This window comes from Metopolophium dirhodum, chromosome 1 (genome assembly GCF_019925205.1).
Source record: "Metopolophium dirhodum isolate CAU chromosome 1, ASM1992520v1, whole genome shotgun sequence".
NCBI classification, from domain to species: Eukaryota; Metazoa; Arthropoda; class Insecta; order Hemiptera; family Aphididae; genus Metopolophium; species Metopolophium dirhodum.
This window is the reverse complement of record NC_083560.1, coordinates 138440582-138465486: the sequence shown is the minus strand read 5'-3', so window position 1 is coordinate 138465486 and position 24905 is coordinate 138440582. Positions and strand designations below refer to the sequence as shown.

Here is a 24905-nt window from a genome sequence, read left to right as displayed (position 1 = left end):
TTGATTAGATCGATTGTTATAAAACCATAGTCATTTTTCCAACAATCTGAACATAGAGTTTTAAAATCATTTAAAGAAATAATATTACTTAAAAAATTCTCCCAAATTTTTTTAATACATTGATTTGATTTAAAAACCATTAAAAATAGTTAAATTATTTCTAATATATTGTTTATTTGCTGAACTATAACATTGTGTTCAAAAAAAAACCGAAGTATTTTTTGGTCTTCATCTATTCATATATTCATAAATAGCTTTTTGTTCATCTAAAGGAATATCATCAAAAAAAACTATGCTATCGCGTTTACATTCGTCTTCAGATATTATATCTGTATCAGAGACATAAAAATAAATCTCAGGTATATCTTCAAATAGTTATACCAGTTCTTTATAAATTGGTTGGTCGAGACTTTTTGTAAAAATATATAAATTTTCATAATTAGTCCAATGATTTAGAATTACACTCTTCAACAGAGTTGTTTTTCCTTTACCTGATGGACCAATCTGCATATCTCACATAGGTAAATGAAATAAAGATTTTATTTTAGATTATTTTATTTCAATAAAATTCATTTTATAATAAACATTTTTTTTTATTTCTGCTATTATAAATAACGAATAATATGTTTTTAAAACTATGATCCTTTTATTGAAAGAGTTCAAACGAAAACTTTGATACCTACGAATAACGCCTAATAAAGATATTATTTTTAAAATAAATAACATGAATGGTTTTCTGGATATAAAAAAAAACAAAGTTTTCTATCTATGGTTGATATTTGCAAAAAGATGGAAAAGAATATTCTAATGATTCAAAAATACAACTAATTGATAATTTTCCTCCATATTTATTTAGTAAAGTTGTAGTTAAAATTCGAGGTAAAACAGTATCTGAAATTGAGTATGTAGGAAGAGTAAGTACAACTAAATGTGTGATAAGCCACTCTCTGGATGTAAACGGACCAACTATAAACTCAGGTTTTGTAAGCAATTTTAAAGGTGGAGGTAATTTTAATGTTATGGGTGACTTATCACAATTTGGTTTACAATTTTTCAAACACCATCCATATCTATTCTTTAATTAAATCAAGATAAACAATAAAATCATCATCATCAAAATAATATTTTTTACCAATTTGGTCTATAAAATGTATTTCTATATTTTGAAAATTTCCTTTACTCAATTTTTGAAGTAAATGTAATAACATTTTCATCATTTTGTAATTTCATACCTGAAGGTAATAAACTATTCAATTGTTGAATTGAATAATTTCCTTTTATTTTAGTTTTAATTTCATTACTTCGACAAAAAAATTTCAAACCGACGACGAGATGAAACAAATGGTCTTGAAGTGGATGAAGGAGATGGCGGGAGAGTTCTATGAGGAGGAAACAATGATTTAAACAACGTAAGAAGAGTGAGAGCAAGTGTTGTACAAAACATTCAACATTAGTTAAAATTAAAAAAAACATTACTTAATAATCAATAATTATTAATTAACTAGCAGACCCGGCGAACCCGGCGAAAAGAAAAAAAATTTTTTTTGTTATATATTTGAAAAGGAAAATATTTATTTCATTTCACAACAGTAATAAATTCATTTCAATTACCTACTAAAATGAAGTGTTATTTAATTGTTTCATTGTAGTGCTCTTTGGTAAACCACATTTTTTGTTTTTTGGTCTGACGTTAACACAAACAAAGCGGATGGTTTCCCAACTCGTGAACACGCAACGTATAACTGTCCATGTGAAAAACAATGATTTTCCAAATTTATCCCGCAAACACTAAGCGATTGGCCTTGCGACTTATTAATTGTCATTGCGAACGCAAGGCGAACTGGGAATTGCAATCGTTTGAAGTCAAACGGAAGATCAGTCGGAATCATTGGTATTCGAGGAATACATACATTTTCACCTGCGTACTTTCCGTTAATAATGGTTGCCTCAATTAAATTCGGCATAAGTCTCTTTACCGAAAGTCGAGTACCGTTGCAAAGTCGCGGTGGATTCAAATTACGCAGTATCAAAATAACTGTACCAACTTTCAGTTGCAAGTTATGTGGTGGAAATCCTGGTATCTCCAGAGAGTTAAAAAACTCCGTTGGATAATTTACTACATCATCGGGATTTGTTATTGAATCAACGGATTTGTATGTCACCAAATCGCCAGCAATTTTTGATTGAATGGTGAAATTCAGTGCGTGGACATCATTATTCTTTGCTGCAAGAATTGCTCGTTGACTTAACCAAGCATAATTCTTATAATTCTCACTAATGTTTGGGAAAACATTTTCAATAAGAACTAATTGAGTGTCTACAAATCGGCAAAAGTCGTTGGTAAGAGTAATTAATCCAGATGTCGCATCAACTGGGACTTTTCCATTTCCAAGATCTAACAATTGTTTGGAAAATTGTGCAGCACTTTGATCATTTTGAAGTTGAACTCTCATATTAGTGGTTAGCGATAATGTTTTTACGTTATTCCATAAAGGTGATGCCTTTAGGCAAGTATTCAATTCATCTGCAGGCGTTCCACGGGGAACTACTGGCAACGTCTGCCTGAAATCGCCTGCCAACAATATCATCAAGCCGCCAAAGATGTTGTTATTTCTCCGAAGATCCTTGTGTGAAGTTAAGTGCTTCAAGTGATTTCTTATGTGCCATTGTGCACTCATCCCAAACAATGAGCTTGCATTGCATTAACAATTTTCCCATTGCACTGGATCGGGAAATATTGCACGTTGTAGTATCAATTGTGTTTAAATTGAGTGGCAACTTAAGCGCAGAATGTGCAGTACGACCGCCATCTAGAAGAGTCGCCGCAATTCCAGATGATGCTAACGCCAAAGCTATGTCACATCTTGATCAAATAGTGGCCAAAATCAATGAAATGACAAATGTTTTCCCTGTTCCTCCAGGTGCATCCAGGAAGAATAGACCACCAGTATTATTGTCCACCGCTTGCATTAATGTTTTGTATACTTGTTTTTGCTGTTCATTCAGCAACGGACCATTATTTCTAACGAATTCCTGCAATGTATCAACATTGTATTGCAGCTCTCGATTTAATTCTTGGTTGAATGCATCGTGCATCGATCGATTTGGCGCAATCATTCCTACTTCAATCAGTAGCTTGTTTGCAATAGTCAAGCATTGATCCTCAATCAGAATCAATCCTTCATTGTAGATTTCATCGGTTATTTGGATGTCAGGATTATTCGTTTGAATACGCAAGCGATGCAAGATATCTTCACATATGGCGTCTTTGTATTTGTTCCATAACTGAATTGGTTGTGAAGGAAAACATGTGGTGATGATAATTGCGAACAGCGTTCGTATTTGGTACGCATTTGATGAAACAACTGAATCTGCAAGTGTTAAATCCCAATGAGAATCGTTCTCCAGCAAACCCAATAGTTGACATGCTTCTCGATATGTTTGGCATTGGTGGCCATTCACAGTTTTCAAATGCGCAAATGATTTCGGTCCACGTACATTTACTAACAGCAGTCGCAAATAAAAACATTCATCGTTTCTAGGATGAACAGTGTACATACGACCTAGTGCATCAGTTGAAAACACCTGTGGCCAGTCTGGAACTGGGGTTCCTTGTTTGCGACGTTGGAATTTCTTTGTTGATTGATTCCAAGTGTAATACTTGGGCATTTCAACGTACATCAGCGTCGCTGCGAATGGATCTGCTTCACACATTGCAAAGAAGCTAGTCAATGTTGTCGATGGTGGTCTCTCAGCTCGTTGTGCCGCATTAGCCTCAGTGAAGTAAACTCTTTGGCCATTTTCCAAATGCACTGCTAAATGTACAACTGTGGGATATCTTTCATGAATTTGAAATGACAATAATCGCCACAGTGCTTCATTAGTACTGACGTATCTGCCCATTTGGAAGTTGCTGATTTCGTCATTCACATTTTCCGACGCAATACCAAACACAGCCATGTCGCTGCCTTTTGTGACGTACTTGCACAAATATTTGATTGATTTGGCCGAATGACAACTCTCAACGTTTGCATGTGTTTCGAAAATTCGTGATAGCAGCGGGCAATATGGTACAATGAATTCATTTCCGATCTCAATCTCTTGATTTTGAACTTTAACTTTGATAGTTCGACCGTTATCTTCTTTTGAACGCCGACGATAAACTGGATATCCATCGTTCCCTGTGACTGTTTCAGCAACTAACGGTCGCGGATATCGTTTTGTGCACTTTCCATCAGCCATGCAAGGCGATAATGGATTTAATGCACCGCACGGTCCATGCACCATCTGTGTCGTCACAATGTCGTGTAGACGGGGATCAGTGACTGGATCAGGAATTTCAGCTGATATGATGTCATCCACTTCATTTGAATGTAATTTGTTCAGCAACCAAATTAGGATATGAGCATGCGGTAGTCCACGCTTCTGCCATTCCACCGAGTACATATAACAACGTGTGTCACCAAAAACTCGATACTTAGTAAGCACATCCATCATAACCTTGAGTTTTTGCTGAAATACTCTGGCGATTATGTCATGGCGATCTTGCGGTTTTCGACCCGGTTCCAACTCGCGTTCAATTTCCGTCCACTTCGGATTGCATGTGACCGTAATAAATAAATCCGGAGTTCCATAATTTCGCACGTACGTCATAGCGTCTTGAGCGTATTCGTGCATGTGGCGTGGGCTTCCGATATAAGTTGATGGGAGAACCGTCAGTCGTCCAATATTCTGAACATCACCATCTGAATGAATAGCATCACGCAAGTGTATATAGTCCTCAGATCGTAGCTTTGGCTGATTGAATCTGATGAACGCTAAACGTTCGGTCTCGACTTTGACATACATGTCGACAGCGAATTGCTGGAATAGCCGACCGCACTTCAGAATGACATTCTCCTCATGTGTACGAATCATCATACGATACGCATAGTAATTCATTGCGCTTAGATTTTTATTATTCGTTGATACTCCTGAAAATGCAAAATTAAATGAATTGTTAATGGAAACCAATAAAAGTAATAATGGAAATAATTAGTGTGTGAATATTGTACCTGTAATTGGATCGACCATCTTCAACGTGATGTCGTATCCGTCTTGCCCTTGCCAATAAATGATTGGATATTGTAACGCATCGTACAAACGATGTGTCTCGTTTACACGATGCATGATATTGCTTCTTCGCTGAACGACAATGTCTCGTGATTTAGTTGGATCGCCAACAATAATTGCAGCAACATCATTAACGGTGGGTGCATTGAATCTTCGCACATGTTCACCTGTTGGAGTACAATCCGCTCTTATGACAAATTTGTGCGTATCCGATGGCATTCGTTCCAATGCTGTTTTGAACATATTAACCACAGCATTATTAGCGTGAAAAAATGCTTGCAACTGTTCAATAATTCGTCTCTTTAACTGTTGTGCTCCCTGTTTATTGCACCGCACGTTCAGCTGATCCACCATCGACGAAATGAAATATATTTGCAGAAATTGATGCGGTTCATCTGGTGTGGTTGGCACCATTGAACCATGCAAATGATATATTTGACCTTGTATCTGTAATTGCAAATAATCATTAAAATTTGTTCATGAATACATTGTAAATCGTGTGATGGTGTAGTGTGTGGTGTATATGAAGTTGTTATGTGTTGCAATTATGTGTTGGTTATGTGTGTTGTATCTTTTACCTTGCAAGTCGGCATGAAGCCGCCTTCTCGAATGATATTAGCTCCAAAGGAAGTCATGCGAAAGCAGTTATTGTATTCAAGGATGTGTTGAAGAAAATGGCTGGAATCGGGATCACTTCCATCAAACAATGTTTTCAGTGGCTGTGGTGGTGTAAGTAATGGATCCAGTTTGACTTTTCCACTTGCGCAGCACAATCCAACCGTTTCTCTTTTGAACTTTAACGCATTGCAATATCGGCATATAGTCGTCATTCGTCCAATATCCAAATTTTCATCATCACTGTAGTTCGCAGTGGGATCATATTGGAATGCCAAGCGATTGTATGATGCCAATGATCTTCGTGTGCTCACGCGATGTCTCAATCGGTCATTTTCTCTTATTATATTTTGTCTTTCTTCTCTTAAGTTCCTTGAATAGACTTGTTGCTGGCTTGCATGTCTTGTGCGGCGGCCGATGTTCGCACGTCGTTCTCTAGGCATTTTGGACTATGGACAGAGTGTTGAATTTAACTTCAAATGCACGATCCACATAATTTACACTGAGCTTAAATGAAATTAACTGAGCAGAGAATAATGACTATCTGTCAAACACTTTATCACGCACCGTTGCTATTGGTTTGAAGTACATGCTATGTATAATAGATGGCGCTGTATGTGAAAAACGATTTCCCCACTTTTCTGTTGAATTTTTCCTGAATTTTTCAGAATTTTCTTTGCTATAAACCTCACGGAGCCCAAGACCTTTCCAACAAATGCAAAACCGTGGAAATCGGTTCGTGCGTTCTGGAGTTATAGCGTCAGGGAGGAAAACCGGACTTATTTTTATATAATAGATAATATATATTTATTTTATTATTAATTATAATTTGAAATATTATATTAGAAACAATTCGATGTCTACATAATGAAAAAGATTTAATAAAAATAAAACTTAAAATAAATAAATTCTAAACACAAATGTCCACATATAGGTGGATCGTTATAATATTGGAATTTGTCATCGGTATACATAAGGTTGTCTTCACCCGAATATTTTACAAGTTCAGGAGGAGGAACGATTCCAAATGAATCGAAATAAAATTTCTTATTTTTATTTTTTTCCATGCAACCCAATGTGACCCATCTTTAGTAGAATTATTTAAATTTAATATTCCTCATTCATTTAACAATGGTTTTTTAGGTAATTCATCTCTCATGAAACAACCTCTGAATATTTTTATATTATTTCCAAATTGTATTATATCAAAATTACTTAATTGTTTAATTTTTGGATTTTATTGTCAATGTTTTTTTAAAAATGTTGATTTATTGAAATTATTCGTTTTTTTGATTTGTTTTTTTTTTTTTCAAATATTCAAATCATTCCTAAACGTATTTTTCCTTTCATTGTATATGCAGTGAAAATAGCAGGAAATTTTTCAGACATAGAACTATCAGGATCATTATATCTTTCCAATGCTTTTTTTTCTAAAATGTCTTTATGATTTTCGTACTAATAATCTTGTTCTTTTGCAGCTCTGTCTAATTTGTTCTTCATTTTTCTCTAAATTTGTAAATGGTCCTAAATAATTATAATTAGGATAATGCATCGGAGGTAAAAATTTACAATTAAAAAAAATCATTAAAAAAAACCTGTACCTTTTACAATTTTCTTTGGTAAACTTGAAATTTATGACCACAAAAATATCGTCCCTTTATCAGGAATGTCAATTACTTTTTCCGTTTTTTTAATACAAAAATTAAGAATTTCAAAGTTTATCATCATGGTATTTATTATTTCCGCCCTTTCTTCACTAGATATATGATAGATTTTTTCTCTTAATTGTTTTATATCATATTCTATGTCATTTGTTATTTCCTTTGGTAAATTTATCACAGATTGTAGTAAATATTCAATATCTTTAGCATCATCTATTAAATGTTCCATTTTTGTTTTAAATAATTTAAGAATAGCCTGTTTTTCATTATGAAAACCATAATTTCCTGCTATTTCTTCAGCTGCTATTAAATTACATCTTTCATTTAATTGTTTCATATTATCTATCCAACGCTATTCAATTTCGTTATTTGTATAATTCATTAAACCAGCTCCTTTATTTTCTATCGGTATTGTAGGATTTAAATTTTCTTTTGGTATTGTTGGTGTTTTATTTTCTTTTGCATTTTTATTTGAAATAACTGCTTTCCAAATAGGACTAATCAATTTCATATATCTGTCATCTCCACTTGATTTATCTTTTCCTGTTGATCTATCATTATTTTGATATATTGAATCTGTTTCAATCAATATTTTTGCATATTTATTAAAATCTTCATTATTATATTCACTCTGTTTTGGAACGTCTTTCCGAGTTAACAAACACCATATACCTGGAGTTAGTATACGTTCTTTACCATTTAATATTATATTATCTAAATTAAATTGTCTTATAAGAGAATTATATTTTGTTTTTATCGGAGAACTTTTAGGTGTTTTAATATTTTCATAAACCTCTGTACTTAATAATCCTAATATCTCTGCATTACGAGGTTTATAAGGAGTAGGTATTAACATTTTTTTAATATCATTACCGGTTTTAATTGCAACCTCTTTAACATCATTAACAGATGATTTAACTTTTGATAAACCTTCTAACATTGGTTCAAAATTTTTTACTTTTTCTTCTGCTGAATGTTTATCATTTATAACTCTTTTTCCATAGTTACTTTTTACATTTTTTTTTTATGTGAATTATTGTTTTTAACTTTACTGGTGTCCATGCTTTTACTTTTAATTTTTTTTACATTATTTTCATCTTCATCTTCATATTTATCTTTTTTCAAATTATTTAACTTTTTTTCAGAATGTGATAAATCTTATTTTTTAAAAGTATATTTTAAACTGATGAATTAATTCTTTAATATTTCCAGGTTAGTTTTCTAAATTAGTTCCTTCTTTAAAATGGTTTTGTGTTTCTGGTGGTTCTGGAAAAGTAACTTTTTTTTTTTTATTATTTTTCTTAAATTCTTTTGAATTTGTTCGACATTCATTTATTATATGAAAAATATTAATTTTTCAAGTTTATAGTAGAAACGATTATTGATTAGATCGATTGTTATAAAACCATAGTCATTTTTCCAACAATCTGAACATAGAGTTTTAAAATCATTTAAAGAAATAATATTACTTAAAAAATTCTCCCAAATTTTTTTAATACATTGATTTGATTTAAAAACCATTAAAAATAGTTAAATTATTTCTAATATATTGTTTATTTGCTGAACTATAACATTGTGTTCAAAAAAAAACCGAAGTATTTTTTGGTCTTCATCTATTCATATATTCATAAATAGCTTTTTGTTCATCTAAAGGAATATCATCAAAAAAAACTATGCTATCGCGTTTACATTCGTCTTCAGATATTATATCTGTATCAGAGACATAAAAATAAATCTCAGGTATATCTTCAAATAGTTATACCAGTTCTTTATAAATTGGTTGGTCGAGACTTTTTGTAAAAATATATAAATTTTCATAATTAGTCCAATGATTTAGAATTACACTCTTCAACAGAGTTGTTTTTCCTTTACCTGATGGACCAATCTGCATATCTCACATAGGTAAATGAAATAAAGATTTTATTTTAGATTATTTTATTTCAATAAAATTCATTTTATAATAAACATTTTTTTTTATTTCTGCTATTATAAATAACGAATAATATGTTTTTAAAACTATGATCCTTTTATTGAAAGAGTTCAAACGAAAACTTTGATACCTACGAATAACGCCTAATAAAGATATTATTTTTAAAATAAATAACATGAATGGTTTTCTGGATATAAAAAAAAACAAAGTTTTCTATCTATGGTTGATATTTGCAAAAAGATGGAAAAGAATATTCTAATGATTCAAAAATACAACTAATTGATAATTTTCCTCCATATTTATTTAGTAAAGTTGTAGTTAAAATTCGAGGTAAAACAGTATCTGAAATTGAGTATGTAGGAAGAGTAAGTACAACTAAATGTGTGATAAGCCACTCTCTGGATGTAAACGGACCAACTATAAACTCAGGTTTTGTAAGCAATTTTAAAGGTGGAGGTAATTTTAATGTTATGGGTGACTTATCACAATTTGGTTTACAATTTTTCAAACACCATCCATATCTATTCTTTAATTAAATCAAGATAAACAATAAAATCATCATCATCAAAATAATATTTTTTACCAATTTGGTCTATAAAATGTATTTCTATATTTTGAAAATTTCCTTTACTCAATTTTTGAAGTAAATGTAATAACATTTTCATCATTTTGTAATTTCATACCTGAAGGTAATAAACTAATCAATTGTTGAATTGAATAATTTCCTTTTATTTTAGTTTTAATTTCATTACTTCGACAAAAAAATTTCAAACCGACGACGAGATGAAACAAGTGGTCTTGAAGTGGATGAAGGAGATGGCGGGAGAGTTCTATGAAGAGGGCATCAATAAGCTTGTGCCACGACTTAAAAAATGCATAAAAAGTGACTAGGTGAAAAAATAAGTAATATACCAGTAGCATACCTACAATGTTCTGTTATTTTTTTTTAAATATATTCTTTTTAAAAATATAGAAAAATTTATAATTGCTAATCAAAAATAGATTTGTGATGCCAATTTAAAAATATTAAGTATGGATGCACTGTATCCCGGTAGTATACACGACAGCCACATTTGGAACAATTGCAATGTACTACCGATAGTTCAAGAATTAAGCAGACGCAATCATTGTTTCTATCTTCTGGGTCGGTTGTAAAATATAATGAATCTTGTAAAATTTACATTGAGAGATATTTATTTTTTATAACTTTATAAAATATATGTATATATAAAAATAGAAAATTGTATTGGATTTAAATGGAGGATGGTATATAGTATATTTAGGTGATTCTGGGTATGCACTTGGATCATGGCTATTAATGCCATACCAAAATCCACTAAATGATGAAGACAAACTGTATAATACCAAACAAAGGTGCAATGGATAATTAAAGATGAGATTTAGGTATTTATATAACAATTTGTTTTATATGCCTGCATATATAACTATATCATACTTTATCTATATTATATCATTTAATTTAAGGTGTTTATTGAAACACAGAGTGCTTTATTATGCACCTGAAAAAGCTACAGAAATAATAAATGCATGTGTGGTACTACACAATATTTGCATAACATATAATGAGCCTGACCCTGAAGTGTTTAATGATCGGGTCGAAATAGATTTTGGCATGTACGGACATGACAATGGAATGCCTGTGACGATCAGAGGTAGGTGACCAGTTGACTGTAAGCAGTAGGCTGCAGTGATAAGTATGTTGCGTGTGCGTGCGACAGCGACTTTGTCCCGTGGGCCGATCGATAACAATACCTGTCGGTGAGGCAAACGCACACACGCTCTCATCTTTTGTCTCCATGGTCTGGGCCACGTCGACTAATACCGTGTGTAGGGATATCGGCCGAATAATTTACGTCTCCACATGCTCTTTCACTGTCTCTTCATTCCCACTGTACCTGTCAACCGTCGTCTTTTTTGTGCGTTTGCGGCCGACTAAGCCGACGTACGACACTTTCTTTCCATACGCCGGTTCAAGCACCATGTTGGAGGAGTAGAGCACCGCGATCGCCGTAGCGCCATCGGACGGCACGGATAGGAAACATGGTGGTAACGTACCTGAATTTGTATATATCTATTTAACACCGTGGCCCGTATCCCTATAACTTAAAAATATTATTATTGCCATATTGGCTGGTTTATTATTATTATTATTATTATTATGGTGTGCGTTTTTTTATTTATCCATATCTGTCCGAGTTTTATGCCGACGGCTTTCTCGGCGCCAACTTTAAATAATATAGGTGAATCTGCCGGGTACTAAAAATATTATTAAGTATGCCCGGACACCTGATATACTTCGCGCGCACCACTAATTACCTACCGACTCTAGTACACTATGACCTATGGTGTGTTTGTGTGTGAATAACTCAGTCGGCAGCGGTCAGGATCGCTTCACGAGTACCGACGAGCTACGTAATATGAATGTGGAGTGTATGTGTGTATTTGTGTGAGTGTGTGCTTAAAAGAAAACTAATAATAAAAGGTAACACGTTTCAAGTAAATAATTATTTGCTGTATAATTCACAATATCAATAATAATGTAACTATATTAGAATCACAGCAACACAATAATATAGTTTAAAAAAAGGTATAATATAAATAATTAATGGGTGGTCCTTACGACCAAGATATAATATAATATTTATACGGCCCTTCCGGCGCGATAATAATTATTAATTAATAATACAAAAATATAATGATAAAATAACTCACAGTTAGTGGAGCGCAGTCTGGCCAGCTGGCAGCTGGTCCTAGCTATATAATGAAAATAAGGTTTCACACACACACAAGATAAAAAAATATAATAAAAATAATAATTTTGGCGATTCGCGCCTTGACAACAATATAGTAATAATAATAATTTTGGCGATTCGCGCCTTGACAACAATATAATAATAATAATTTTACGTGGCCCTCCTCGCCGCGACGATCAGCGCACGCGGCTATAAAAACAATAATAATATCAATAAGCGCACCGTACACAGATCAAAAAAAAAATACAATAATAATTTACGTGGCGATTTGCGCCAACATAACCAATCTTATACTGGCAATTCGTGCCGACAAAAAAAACTATAATTTAATTTATAAAACGGCGATTTGCGCACGTAATAATGGGTGTTTTGATTAGGTGAAAACCCGTACTGACGCATTTGCGGCGGCCTATGTGACCGATACCGCGTCGCGGCCTAATCTACATATTATATAATATCTAGAACAATATAAAAATAAAAATGAACAATACTCAGGTGTGCGTGCGAGTGTGTGTAAGCCGGTCGGTGGAGGGATATATGGCGATACGGTGGCGACAATTAACAATTAAAATTAAAGCATTACCTGGCGTCGACAATAGGTACTAATATTTTTACCCGAATAGTGTGCCATATTATTGTTAGGATTTCCTCATTTCTGGTATTACAAAATATAAAAAATCCACGGCGCTCCGACCTTTTGGGGTCTCGGCTTGTGGTTGGCGACCTGACTCGACCACATGACTCTCGGGTCATGCGCAATATGACTCGAGTTGTCACATGCCCCAGAATGTGATCAATGGAAACAATGATTTAAACAACGGAAGAAGAGTGAGAGCAAGTGTTGTACAAAACTTTCAACATTAGTTAAAATTTAAAAAAACATTACTTAATAATCAATAATTATTAATTAATAATATATATTTATTTTATTATTAATTATAATTTGAAATATTATATTAGAAACAATTCGATGTCTATATAATGAAAAAGGGGCCACGCCGACTAATACCGTGTGTAGGGATATCGGCCGAATAATTTACGTTTCCACATGCTCTTTCTCTGTCTCTTCATTCCCACTGTACCTATCAACCGTTGTCTTTTTTGTGCGTTTTCAAAGTTTGCAGAATATGAGATACCTCTTAGTGACTGCCGAGGCCAGGGGTATGATAACGGAAGCAATATGGTTGGAGAATATCAAGGAGTACAGTCCGTATTCGAGCTCAAAATCAAAGAGCATTTTTTGCCCCATGTGCTGCTTTTAATCTAAACTTACTCCTTTGTGATGTTTCTCAAAGTTGTATTAGAGCTATATCATTTTTTGGAATGATTGAACGTGTGTACACTCTATTTTCAGCGTCTACAAAAAGACGGGATATTTTAAAAAAACACTGTTCTATAGTGTTGTAAAAGTGGACAGCTACACGATGGGAAAGTAGATATAAATGTGTTAAAGCGATCAGAGATCAACTACCTGAGGTACTAAATGCTTTATAAGAAATAGCTGAATGCACTAATGATCCAAAGTCAGTGAGTGAAGCAAAATCAATTATAGATGAATAGATGAGTTTTGAATTTGTATTAAGTCTGGTAATCTGGCATGATATTTTGGGTCAAGTTAAAATTGTAAACAGAATTTTACAAGATCCTAAAATGGATTTAGATGCATCGGCTAGCAGCTTAGGGAGTCTTATCACTTTTCTAGACAAATATCGTACAAATGGATTTGAAAACGCCAAATTGGTCGGAATAGAAATCGTTGAATCTATTGGTGGAAGTGCTAACTTCATGGAAAAAAGATCAAGAAAGAAAAAAAAAATGTTTAACTACGAAAGTAACGATGAATATACAATTAGTTCAGAAGAAGAATTTCGTTGTGATTATTTTTTGATTCTAATTGACCGTGCTACGGAAGCATTGAGAGTACGATTTGAGTACCAGAGCACATTTAACTTCAATTTTGGATTTTTGTACAGAATCGGAAAACTTAAACATCAAAATGATGATTTTATTAAAAATTGTTGTAACGATTTTCAAAACGTATTGAGTGAAGGCAATTCTAGAGATATAAGTTGTGCAGATTTATACATGGAACTTCTTATTTTTCGAAGTATAGTAGACGAAAACGCAACACCTCTGCAGGCATTATCTTTTTTAAAAAACGTTTCTAGTTAATTTCCAAATATAGAAGTGGCAATTAGAATAATGCTCACCATACCAGTTACATCAGCTGGTGATGAACGTTCATTCTCTAAATTGAAGCTGATAAAAAATTATTTAAGAAGCAATCTATCACAATATAAGTTATCGATCTGACCCTTATCAGCATCGAACATAGTATTGCCGATTCTTTGAGCTACAATGAGACAGTTGATCAGTTTGCATCAAAAAAAGCACGGAAAAAAAATATTTAAATAATATTATATTTTGTTAAATTTTTTTATTCTTAGTAAACGTAATTATACTCATTTCATTATTATTATAATTTATGTTCAATATAATAAAAATATTTATTAATAAAATATTGCTTGTACATTGTTTATACGAACAAATTTAGGTTTCTAACATAATTAAAACGTACGTTGGCCTGTACGGTCTTATTGCATTTTTCGTCGGTCGCTTATCGCTATTTCTATATTTATTACCTATATTCCAGTGTATATCGATATATCATTCGTTTTTACGTACTTTATATTTATTTTATTCTTTCTCCGTCTATTTAAGATGCCCGTATGCAATAAATGTTCCGTTAATATTACTAAAGCATCCTCCATAAAATGCATTGATTGTGACTTAACATGGCACGCAAAATGCCAACAACTCACTAAAAAGGATATTGACTACTTAAAAGAAGCCAATAACATATGGCGATGCAGCAAACGCGCTAGCGCCAAAAGAGCCTCTCTAAGACTCGAAAATCCAACCAACTTAGAAAGTAACGAACTACTTGAGATCAAAGAAATTATTTTACAACTCAGGGATTGCTTTCAAAATCACAAGGACGATACTGCCAACAATTTTGAAATTCTGAATAATAAATTCAACGCTATTGATAAAATTATCACAGAAAACCAAGCACTGAAGACACACATATCTAAATTGGAAAAACAGATTGAATCCATAGAACGTCGCCAAATCGCCAACGACATTATCATTGATAGTGTCCCCGAAAATAAAAATGAAAACTGCGCAATACTTATTAAAAATATTGGTAAACAGCTAAACGTAAACATAAATAACTCTATGATTAATGATTGTCATAGAGTTGGTTTTAACCATAATAATACGCACCCTAGAAGAATCTTAGTCAGCTTTAGTAACCACCAAGTTAAAGTTGATTTTCTCAAAGCTCGACAAATATTTAGGAATTTCTCTAGTAAATTTAATGACATCCAACCGGATGTACCCATATATATTAGAGAAAACTTAACAACCAAAGGAAATAAATTATTCAAAGAAGCCAGAGACCTAAAAAAACTGCTAAACTTTCAATTTGTATGGACCAGTGGCGCCGAACCCTATATACAGGTGGGGCGACCGCCAAAAAGTGGGTGGGTGGGTCGTAGGTGCCAGGTGGTTAGGAGGGTGGTCGTGAGTGTGGATGTGGATGAGAGATGATTGTGATATATACAACGCTTTCACTATAATAAGTAATAAGTATAAAGTTAAAATAGGTACTAGGTAATAAGCAGTTAACAGTTATGAATACCTAGAATGCTTGAACGTATCTATTGCATTATTACAGTATGTCAGTGTTACTGTAACTTATCATATAAACTGACTTAAAACTGTTACCATAATATTAGTAGCTTGTGTAGTTGTGTCAATCAGTCACTGTATACGATTATACATAATATAATGTAATATTATCATGGGCGTAAGTAAGGGGGGTTTTGGGTGTTCAAATACCCCCCGAAATTAAATAGAACAATTTTGAGCTATTCATTAATACTATTAATAGTTCATATTTAATTTTAATATTTTATAATATTAATATAGATCTAGATCAAAACCCCCTCCGAAAATATTTCCTACCTACGCCCTAATGTGTATAAACGAATTTTTATGTAAGTGTAATAATATTATTTATGTAAAATTTTATATGAGTTATTACGACGAATTACGGTTACCTCTAAGTATGGTTTAGAAATGGATAAAAGACAGAGCCAAAATATTTGCCCAAATAGCCCAAATAGGTACCTACTGATAGTTTGATTGAATATTATGTAGGTATTGTGATATTATTTATTGTTAGCCGACAGCCGTAATCGGGGAAAAAATCTAAAATTATCTCTAAATCCAATAACACCGTCCCGTCGCACCATCATAATATAAATATATAATGTTGTTATGTACTTATGTGTACGAACGTACGCCGTACGGTATACGTCTGCGACGACGCACTATTTATGGAAAATATTTTTAGACTGTGATAAAACTGATAAATGCATAATAGTACAAATCAAATTAAATAATATTATTATTATGGTTAATCATATTATTGTTATGCGGGCTACAAGCTACGAGTCTTTAAGGTGCGATTCCTAAGGAAGCGTCTAGTGACGCGCGACCGGCGCGGCTGACGCGGCGTGTTTTGAATTTTCGCCGCGCGACTGAATAGGTATTCCTTACAAACTACAAATCGCAGCCGCAGCAGACGCGTGGCAGGACTTTATCAAATAAATTAACATATGTTATTTTAAAAATATGATATGATATCATATTAATCGTTTGCATCGTGTTTTACTTAACCTTTTTGTCGTGTATCGTGTTTGATTTTTTAACCATGTCGCTCAGTAAAAATAAAAAAGTTCTTCTACATCTGCTTTTAGAAGAAGTAGACGAAGAAGAAATGATAATCAAACATATACTAAGTAATAAAACAAAAAAAGTTCACGAGATGTTTCGAGCTAGAAAAACGGAAGGTTTTTTTAATATTTTAATTGAAAAGCATTTATATCGAGACGACAGAAAATTTAGAGAGTTTTTTAGGCTTATTTGGGATCAATTCAACTATGTTCTAAACCTTATCGAAGATGACATACAAATAAACCCTTGTAACAGAGTTGGAGATTCAATTACAGCGGCTGAAAAATTAGCATTAACATTAAGGTAAGCATTTATTATTTTAATTCTTTATGAGAATTTATTAAAATAAAAATGTATAAAAAATACAACAAAGAAATATGAAGTATTTTATCAAATGTATCTAAGATGTGACTCCAATAATTATCCTATTATTATAGAGCCAATAATGAATAGGTTATGTATATGTATATAGTACATTATATATATATATATATATATACATATAATACATATTACATATATTATATACATAATAAATAAAATCAAAATTCATATAATATCTAGTTATGATATAATATAAATTATATACATTTAAACCAGTCCATACATAAAAATGTATTACAAATTATCAAAATTAAGTAAATTAGTATTTAACTTAAAAACAAAATATATAATATAAATATTTAATTAATAAAACAACTGTAGTACCTGTATACAATAACAAAACCATTTTTTAATAAAAAAAAATACCCACTTCTTTTTTGAGAAACTAATAAAAATGATTAAAAAAAACTATCTACTACAGGAATTATATAAAACAAAAATTATTAAATAAAAATATTTAATTATTATGGAACTCTTGTGTCCAATTTGGTATTGGAGATATAACATCAAACTCACTTGAGTTTGACGTAGAGTTATAGTCAATGAAGTTTGAAGTTTGAGTCGTAGGTGTTACTCTTTCAGGGAAAACATAATCTGAAGTACTAACAGGCTGATACATTGGTCTAATATTTTGAAACTCCAATACATTTATTATTCTGAACACATCCATTTTAGCTTTTGCTTGTAGCTCTGGAGAAAACATTTTAACAGTAAGAGCCATACTTTTAAAAAAAGCTTCAATAGGGTCTTCTTCATTTGTTTTTGATAACTCTTGTAATAAAAGTCTCCTTTCTTCACCTCTCCTATTCAAAACTTGGACTAGAGCTTCATTTTTTTTGTGCCGTTTTACTCCTGCTATTGATGATGATGTTTTTTGTGTATCTGATCCAACAGTCTCCTCAGCTTGGGGTGCAGATAGTTCATCTTCTGGCTCTATGGCTATATCAGCATTACTTTCATGTAAGTCATCATTATCCTCATGATAATTAAATATTTAAAAATGTTAAAATTGTTAAATTTACGGTCTTTCATATATCGTAAGTAAGTGGATGTCGCTCTGCTGTACAGTACTTTACAAGTGGGTTACTGTAATGGATGGTATTAAATTGGAATTCAATGATATAATATCATTGTATACCAAAAACGATTCTGATCGGATCCGAGTTTTCAGTCTAGGATATTTTATAATATATTAATTATATTATTCTTAAAGAAAATTTAGGTACCTGTAAAATAAATTCCAAATCAATCAAATTAGATTCATTATATTACGTGGAACCTCGTATCAAATTTTCAATCCTTAGCTAAAAAGTTAAAAATTTTATAAATATCATAAATTTTTAACAACTAAAGAATTTGTAAATTTTCAATTAAACAAATTTTGTCAAAATTTGAACTTAAAATGGTTATAAAAAAAATGCATGTCTATGTAAAGCTACTGCATATTAAATAAATAAGAAGTTGATATAATTTTAAATTTTTTTATTATTCTAGTTATTTAGGAATTTGTATCATAGAAACTATAGTTTATGTTTTTATGGCTTTAATATATTATACTTTAAAGGCAGTGGTTAAAGTGAGGGGGGACGGAGTCCCCCTTCTTATTTACGGTAAGATTATGCGTCCCCTTTAATTTAAGTCTCCAAAGTCCGGGGGGACGCTACCAAATTTTAGTAATGTATAAAATAGCTCACTCATCCACACACACACATCGATTATTCACCGAATTTAAACGTATTTTATTTCGCGTCAATAATCTCCATGTTTCTAATGATAGGTATAGTGACTAATATAGTGTATAGTGGTGTCTAATTATAGATACACGGTCGCTCGTGTAGATAGCCTGATAACACGTACTCGGGCTATACGTAGAAACATACGAACGCCAGAACGTGGGAATACCGTTTAGCGAGACACACAATAGTCAATAATATAACATAAATGATAAATCATAATATTCATAATACTATTGATATTTATTATTTAATGCTCTATTATTGATATGATATTGAGAATGGTTGTGATAGTGTGATTAGCGATTTTAATGAGTAATGACCAATAAATAATTGTTTCTTCAAAAAGAAGTGTGTTGACTAGTGATCATATTTCATCGTTAGCTTTCATTAATTGTACTGGACCACCAATTAATAAATTCAATCCCAACATCTATATTAAAACTTGGATATTATCAGGGAAAAGAACTGCAGATGAACAATGTTGTCCAAAAAGAAAAAAGAAAGATGAAGAAGAATCTTATACATCTTTATGGTTATGTTTAGATAAATAGTTACACATACTGGCTATACTTGTACTTATAACATTTACATAGCTTATGTCACTTATAATACCTATGCGATATGATAATATTATAATTTAAATAAATTATTTATTATTTGTTTTTTTAATTAAATGTTTAAAAATAAAATGTAAACCCATATTTTTTTTTTTTAACATTTCAGGCAATGAATTGCAATTTATATTTTACATTACTTAGCAGGCATTATATATTTTAAATCATTTCTTTAGGAGAAAATTTGATTTTATATACTATTAACATAAACTTTTTGTGAAAAAATTACAAGGGTGTGTGAAAGAAACAAATTATACCTAGTGAGTAGTGGGTTTCTTAAAAAAGTTTGGTTAGATATAGACTTTGGAAGAACTCGGGAACGCTCCTCAATTTTTAGTGACTTTAGTCCCCCCTCAACATTTTTTCCACTTTAACCACTGTTTAAAGGTATATATTATTATATATTATATATTTATATATATAAATTTATTGCTATAGCAACCCATAACAAAACCATTATATTTATAAGCGCTTGATGTTCATAGTCGTTGTTATTTAAAAATAAATAACTGTTATCAAAATTAAATTATAATTTAGCTATGCGTTGCTATGGTCACCAGGTTTCTATAGTATGTATAAATAAACAATGTGGTCACGCTTTTTCGTTACGAACAATTTTTTTTCAGTCACTACACCAGACCTGCAATAAAAGCTATGCAATAGCTTAAAAAAAAAACTTAAAAATATAGAAAATTTGAAGAGGTGGGTGCAACAACCAGACATCTCCATGAAAATGTTCAGGAGAGACAAAATAGTGTTTTAAAAAATAACTAAAAATTTTAAAAAATTGTAAAAAATATAATTGAAATCTAATTTTGGGCTTATAATTGATGCCAACACCCAAATTGTCAAAAAAAAAATTCTGTACTCACCAAACCAAAAACAATTTGGAGATGTCTGGTTGTTGCACTAAAAATGTTATCATCGGTAATATAACATTATAATATATGCATTGTTTTAAACATTGATACATCTATACAAATAAATAACAAAAAGGTACATGTTTTTTTGTTAAAATAAAAATGTTTCCTTCATTTTATTAGTATTTATAAAACAAGTTATAATAGTATTCATGAAAAAAAAATATATAAAATATAAATAACAGAAAACTGTAAGTAAGTACTTGCTTCTTTTTTAAAATAAAACTGTTACCTTCATTTTATTAATAGGTATTTAAAAACAATAAAATAAAACAATTTATAATAATAGTTAACATGAGAAAAAAACAATATAAAAATTAAATAATAAAAAATAGTAGTAGGTATACATGTTTTTTGTTTATATACAAAACAAATTACTTATATTATTCATGAAAAAAAAAACTAATATAAAATATAAATAACAGACAACTGTAGGTAAGTACTTGATTTTTTGTTAAATTAAAACTGTAACCTTAATATTTTATTAATAGGTATTTAAAAACAATAAAATAAAACAATTTATAATAATAGTTAACATGAGAAAAAAACCATATAAAAATTAAATAATAAAAAATAGTAGTAGGTATACATGTTTTTTGTTTATATACAAAACAAATTAGTTATATTATTCATGAAAAAAAAAACTAATATAAAATATAAATAAAAAATAACAGTAATTTTGTTTTACTATTCATCAGAGTTGTCTTCATGTGGTAAATCGTTTGATTCAAGAGCATGATAAAACCAGAGATTGTCAGGTGGGACATTTTTAGACGCCAAATCCCTTACATCTAATAATTTAGCTTCTTTTATTTTGAGAGGACTATTATAAAGAATACTTAAAGGTCCTGATAGACTTAACTGTGCATTTGGTTTATGTAATTTGAAAAGTTCTTTGGCAGTGGAATGAACCGATATACTTGCAAACAAACCATCTTTAGTATACTCCATAAATCGGTATGATAAAATGGAAAAATGTTAACTGTTTTTTTAAAAAAATGTTTTGTATGATCTGTATAATTTAGTATTGTATCTTGTTTTACATCAATAACATTGAAGCTTTTACATGTATCTTTGACAAGTTTTTGGTAAGTGGCTGGTAAAAAAACATATTCTAATTTTCTTTTATTTTTTTCAATTAATGCAAAAGCTCTATCACAAGGTAAAAAACTATGTCCAGGTTGTGGATATCGATGTACTATAGTTTTTATACCAAATTTTTTTAATGCTAATGTGTAAAAGTACTGTGTTAGACCAAAGTTTTTATTTTGTGCGCTACAGTTGTCAGAAAACAAATATACAGTCTCAACACTTTTATCCATTATATTGGAAAAAAAATGATTTATAAAGTTTATAACTTCATTTTGGCCCTTGCGACCTGTAGCTTCGTCATACATATAAAAATATGATTTTCCTGTTTTCCCTGAATGTATACAAAAATTGTACACCCACAGTTGCCTTTTATAATAAACATCTCCACTTGGTATTTGGGGCAGTGGCATATTTTGTTGATAATCAAATGATAAAACTTCACATTTGTTGTTTGGATCCTTGGATTCTATAGTTTTTTCTTTTAAGTCAGTATAAAATACTTCAGCTTTAGAAAGGTGCAATTGTTTTTCAGTCTGTAGTTTATTTTTTAATTCTTCATTTGTTTCCACTTTAATTAAATTTTGAAGCTTATCACACACCTGACAGGTGTCAGAACGTGGATAGCCAAAAGAAAGTTTAAAATTGGTTAAAAAGTATCTTCGATAGAAGTCATAGGAAAGATTTGGTTTTATATTTTCATTTTCTAGTACTTGTTGCCAATTTTCATTTTCATATTTCAACATGTAAAGCTCATACATTTTATACATATTAAGGTCAGGTGATAGGTATCGAACAGATTCATTTTTATTGCGGCTGTAATGGGATTTATGAGCAGGAAAACTTCTAATATGGGTGTCTACCTGAAAAATAGTTTTCTCACTTTTAGAATTTCCTCTATTCATATGTTTTCCGCGCTTATCTACTGGACTTGGTATATTATCCTGTATTGATTTTATGATCCGTTCCACTCTAGATTTATGTATACCAAACAGAGAACAGAATGCTTTCTTACACACTACTTTTTCACTTTGATCAACTCTGATTTTATAAATACAAGCACATGATTTAGGTTTACTAGAGTCCTTGGGTCGTTTTCTTATAATTTTATTCACTTTTATTAAGCCTCCAAGAAAAGTATCTTGTTTCTCCTTGTGTCCTATTTCATTAAATAAATTTAAAATTTTACTTTTTTCGCTGTCAAGTACTTTGGTAAAACATTTGTGGATACATTGACAGTCAGGTCCTGTTACTCTTGGCATAACATGTTTTCCACGTAAACTTACATGGTCTACACCAGTTGCATTCAAACTTTTACTCACATTTCGTCTCCATCTATGAATATTCTTACGTTTTTTTTTACCTTGAGTACTGTTTTCTTCATCGGAATCTTCTATGATACGAACGCCGTCATCTTCGACATTGACATTATTATTGTTATTTATTGTTTCTAGGTCACTATCATAAGCCAAAATATTACCTAGATTGCTATTAAAATCAGATAGGATAGATATATCAGACACTTCAATCGGCGAGAATGGATTGTAATCGGAATTATCAAAACTATTCGAAAACGTAGTCGGAACACTCGAAACACTCATTGTTATCACAAAATGTTACATCTAACTGGTTAGTAGGTACTAAAGTAGAAAGTAGGAACTAAACTACGTCTTTTATACATCTAACAACAACTAACTTGTAATAAGTTTAAAGTTAATAAAACTACAAATATAATAAAACTAAAGGAACAATATTTATTATTTAGAAAATAGAAATTAATATATTATGATAACATTGATTTCATATCAGTGATAAGAACAGTCATTACAGTATGACCAATATTCGGCGCACAACAAGACATCTCCGGAGAAGTCTTGTTGTTGTAACAAAAAATAAAAGAGACATCTCCGTTTGTATTATATCTCCGTATCTAATGTTTGGATATGTCTGATTGTTGCACCAATCGATCGAGATTTTTTTTTCTATAGGAAAAGTGAAAAAAGTGATTTTCGAAAAAAAGTGGAGATGTCTGGTTGTTGCACCCACCTCTTCATTTCAAACGTCTACTTAAAAAGATTTGAAAATTTTTGAAAATTTTATCAAATATAGAAAATGCCTGTATAACCATTCAGTGAAAATTTCATGTTTCTACGGTAATTAGTTTTATAGAGTTACACTAATATCTAAAATCGATTTTTTCAAAAATTGATTTTGCGTAAAAATTCACGTTTTTCCTTAATTTTTTTTTTTTGGTTTTTCCCGGTGCTTTTGAAAACTATTGGGAATTTCAAAAATGACCTCCCCCAATGCACCAACTAGATTCACTTTCGAACCAAAAAAGCTATTTAAGTTGAAAATCGAAGCATTATTTCGACAAGTTCTCGTGTACACAGACACAAAAAAAAAAATAATAAAAAAAACACATCATCGTAAAATCAATACATTCATCGCCCCGTTTATTTCAGAATCTAACACTAAATTATACTATACAATTTACTTTTAATTATTATTATAATATGTTTATATATAGATGTAAATATATATAATATATTTATTGATGTATTTATTATTTAATAGATTCATGGCGACAGGAGAGTCACTACGTTCTTTGGCATTTTCATTTCGAATATCACAGAGTTATATTACTAGAATTTTACAATTGGTTTTGAAGAGTTTAAGTTCGCGACTGACACCAATTTTAATACCGTCACCATCAAAAGAAGATTTACTGCGTATTTCAGCTGAATTTTGGACGAGATGGAATTTCCCCAACTGCGTTGGAGCGATCGACGGGAAACATATACGGATCTTTTGTACCCGAAAAACTGGATCGCTTTTCTTTAATTATAAGGACTTTTTTTCAATTGTTTTACTGGCCATTGTTGATGCCAATTGTAAATTTATATACGTAGATATTGGTGCGTATGGCAAGGAAGGCGACAGCGGTATATTCACAAAATCCAGTTTATTCAAACGAATACAACAAGGAGAATACTTCCCAGATTGCGCCTAGCTTTCGAATTCCGAACAGTCATTGCCATACGTTCATGTCGGTGATGAAGCGTTCAGGTTAGAGCCACATATGATGCGACCATATACACGAGGTGAGGCAAGGAACGATTATGAAAAAACGATTTTTAACTACCGTTTGTCACGAGCCAGAAGAACATCGGAAAACAGTTTTGGACTTTTAAGTCAAATATTTCGTGTTTTCTATACTCCTATAGCTTTAAAAACCGAAACTGTTGATAATTTAGTATTATC

At 31.3% G+C, this 24905-nt stretch overlaps 3 protein-coding genes across 3 annotated transcripts; 1 reads left to right on the top strand and 2 right to left on the bottom strand.

Moving 5' to 3' along the window:
* Positions 1–1640: 1640 nt before the first annotated feature.
* Positions 1641–2678, bottom strand: LOC132932714 (ATP-dependent DNA helicase PIF1-like). The gene has a single exon (XM_060999080.1). It carries the CDS (start codon positions 2676–2678, stop codon positions 1641–1643), a length of 1038 nt encoding a protein of 345 aa, XP_060855063.1.
* Positions 2679–2868: 190 nt separating this feature from the next.
* On the bottom strand, positions 2869–6376 carry LOC132932713 (uncharacterized). The gene is made up of 3 exons (XM_060999079.1): positions 5691–6376; positions 5055–5559; positions 2869–4973 (listed from the first exon to the last, which is right to left on the bottom strand). The coding sequence occupies exons 1-3, from the start codon at positions 6168–6170 to the stop codon at positions 2869–2871; spliced, it is 3090 nt and encodes a 1029-aa protein (XP_060855062.1). The 5' UTR covers positions 6171–6376.
* Positions 6377–24222: 17846 nt separating this feature from the next.
* On the top strand, positions 24223–24654 carry LOC132932712 (uncharacterized). Its single transcript, XM_060999078.1, has one exon. The coding sequence runs from the start codon at positions 24223–24225 to the stop codon at positions 24652–24654; it is 432 nt and encodes a 143-aa protein (XP_060855061.1).
* The last annotated feature ends 251 nt before the right edge of the window (positions 24655–24905 follow it).

What these genes read in the sequence shown, in the direction of transcription:
- LOC132932712 (XM_060999078.1), top strand. Translation starts at nt 24,223, where the DNA reads ATGGCGACAGGAGAGTCACTACGTTCTTTGGCATTTTCATTTCGAATA.
- LOC132932713 (XM_060999079.1), bottom strand. Translation starts at nt 6,170, where the DNA reads ATGCCTAGAGAACGACGTGCGAACATCGGCCGCCGCACAAGACATGCA. An exon ending in GCTTCATGCCGACTTGCAAG is followed by an intron (nt 5,560 to 5,690) that starts GTAAAAGATACA and finishes TTGCAATTACAG; the next exon opens with ATACAAGGTCAAATATATCA. An exon ending in GATGGTCGATCCAATTACAG is followed by an intron (nt 4,974 to 5,054) that starts GTACAATATTCA and finishes TTGCATTTTCAG; the next exon opens with GAGTATCAACGAATAATAAA.
- LOC132932714 (XM_060999080.1), bottom strand. Translation starts at nt 2,678, where the DNA reads ATGAGTGCACAATGGCACATAAGAAATCACTTGAAGCACTTAACTTCA.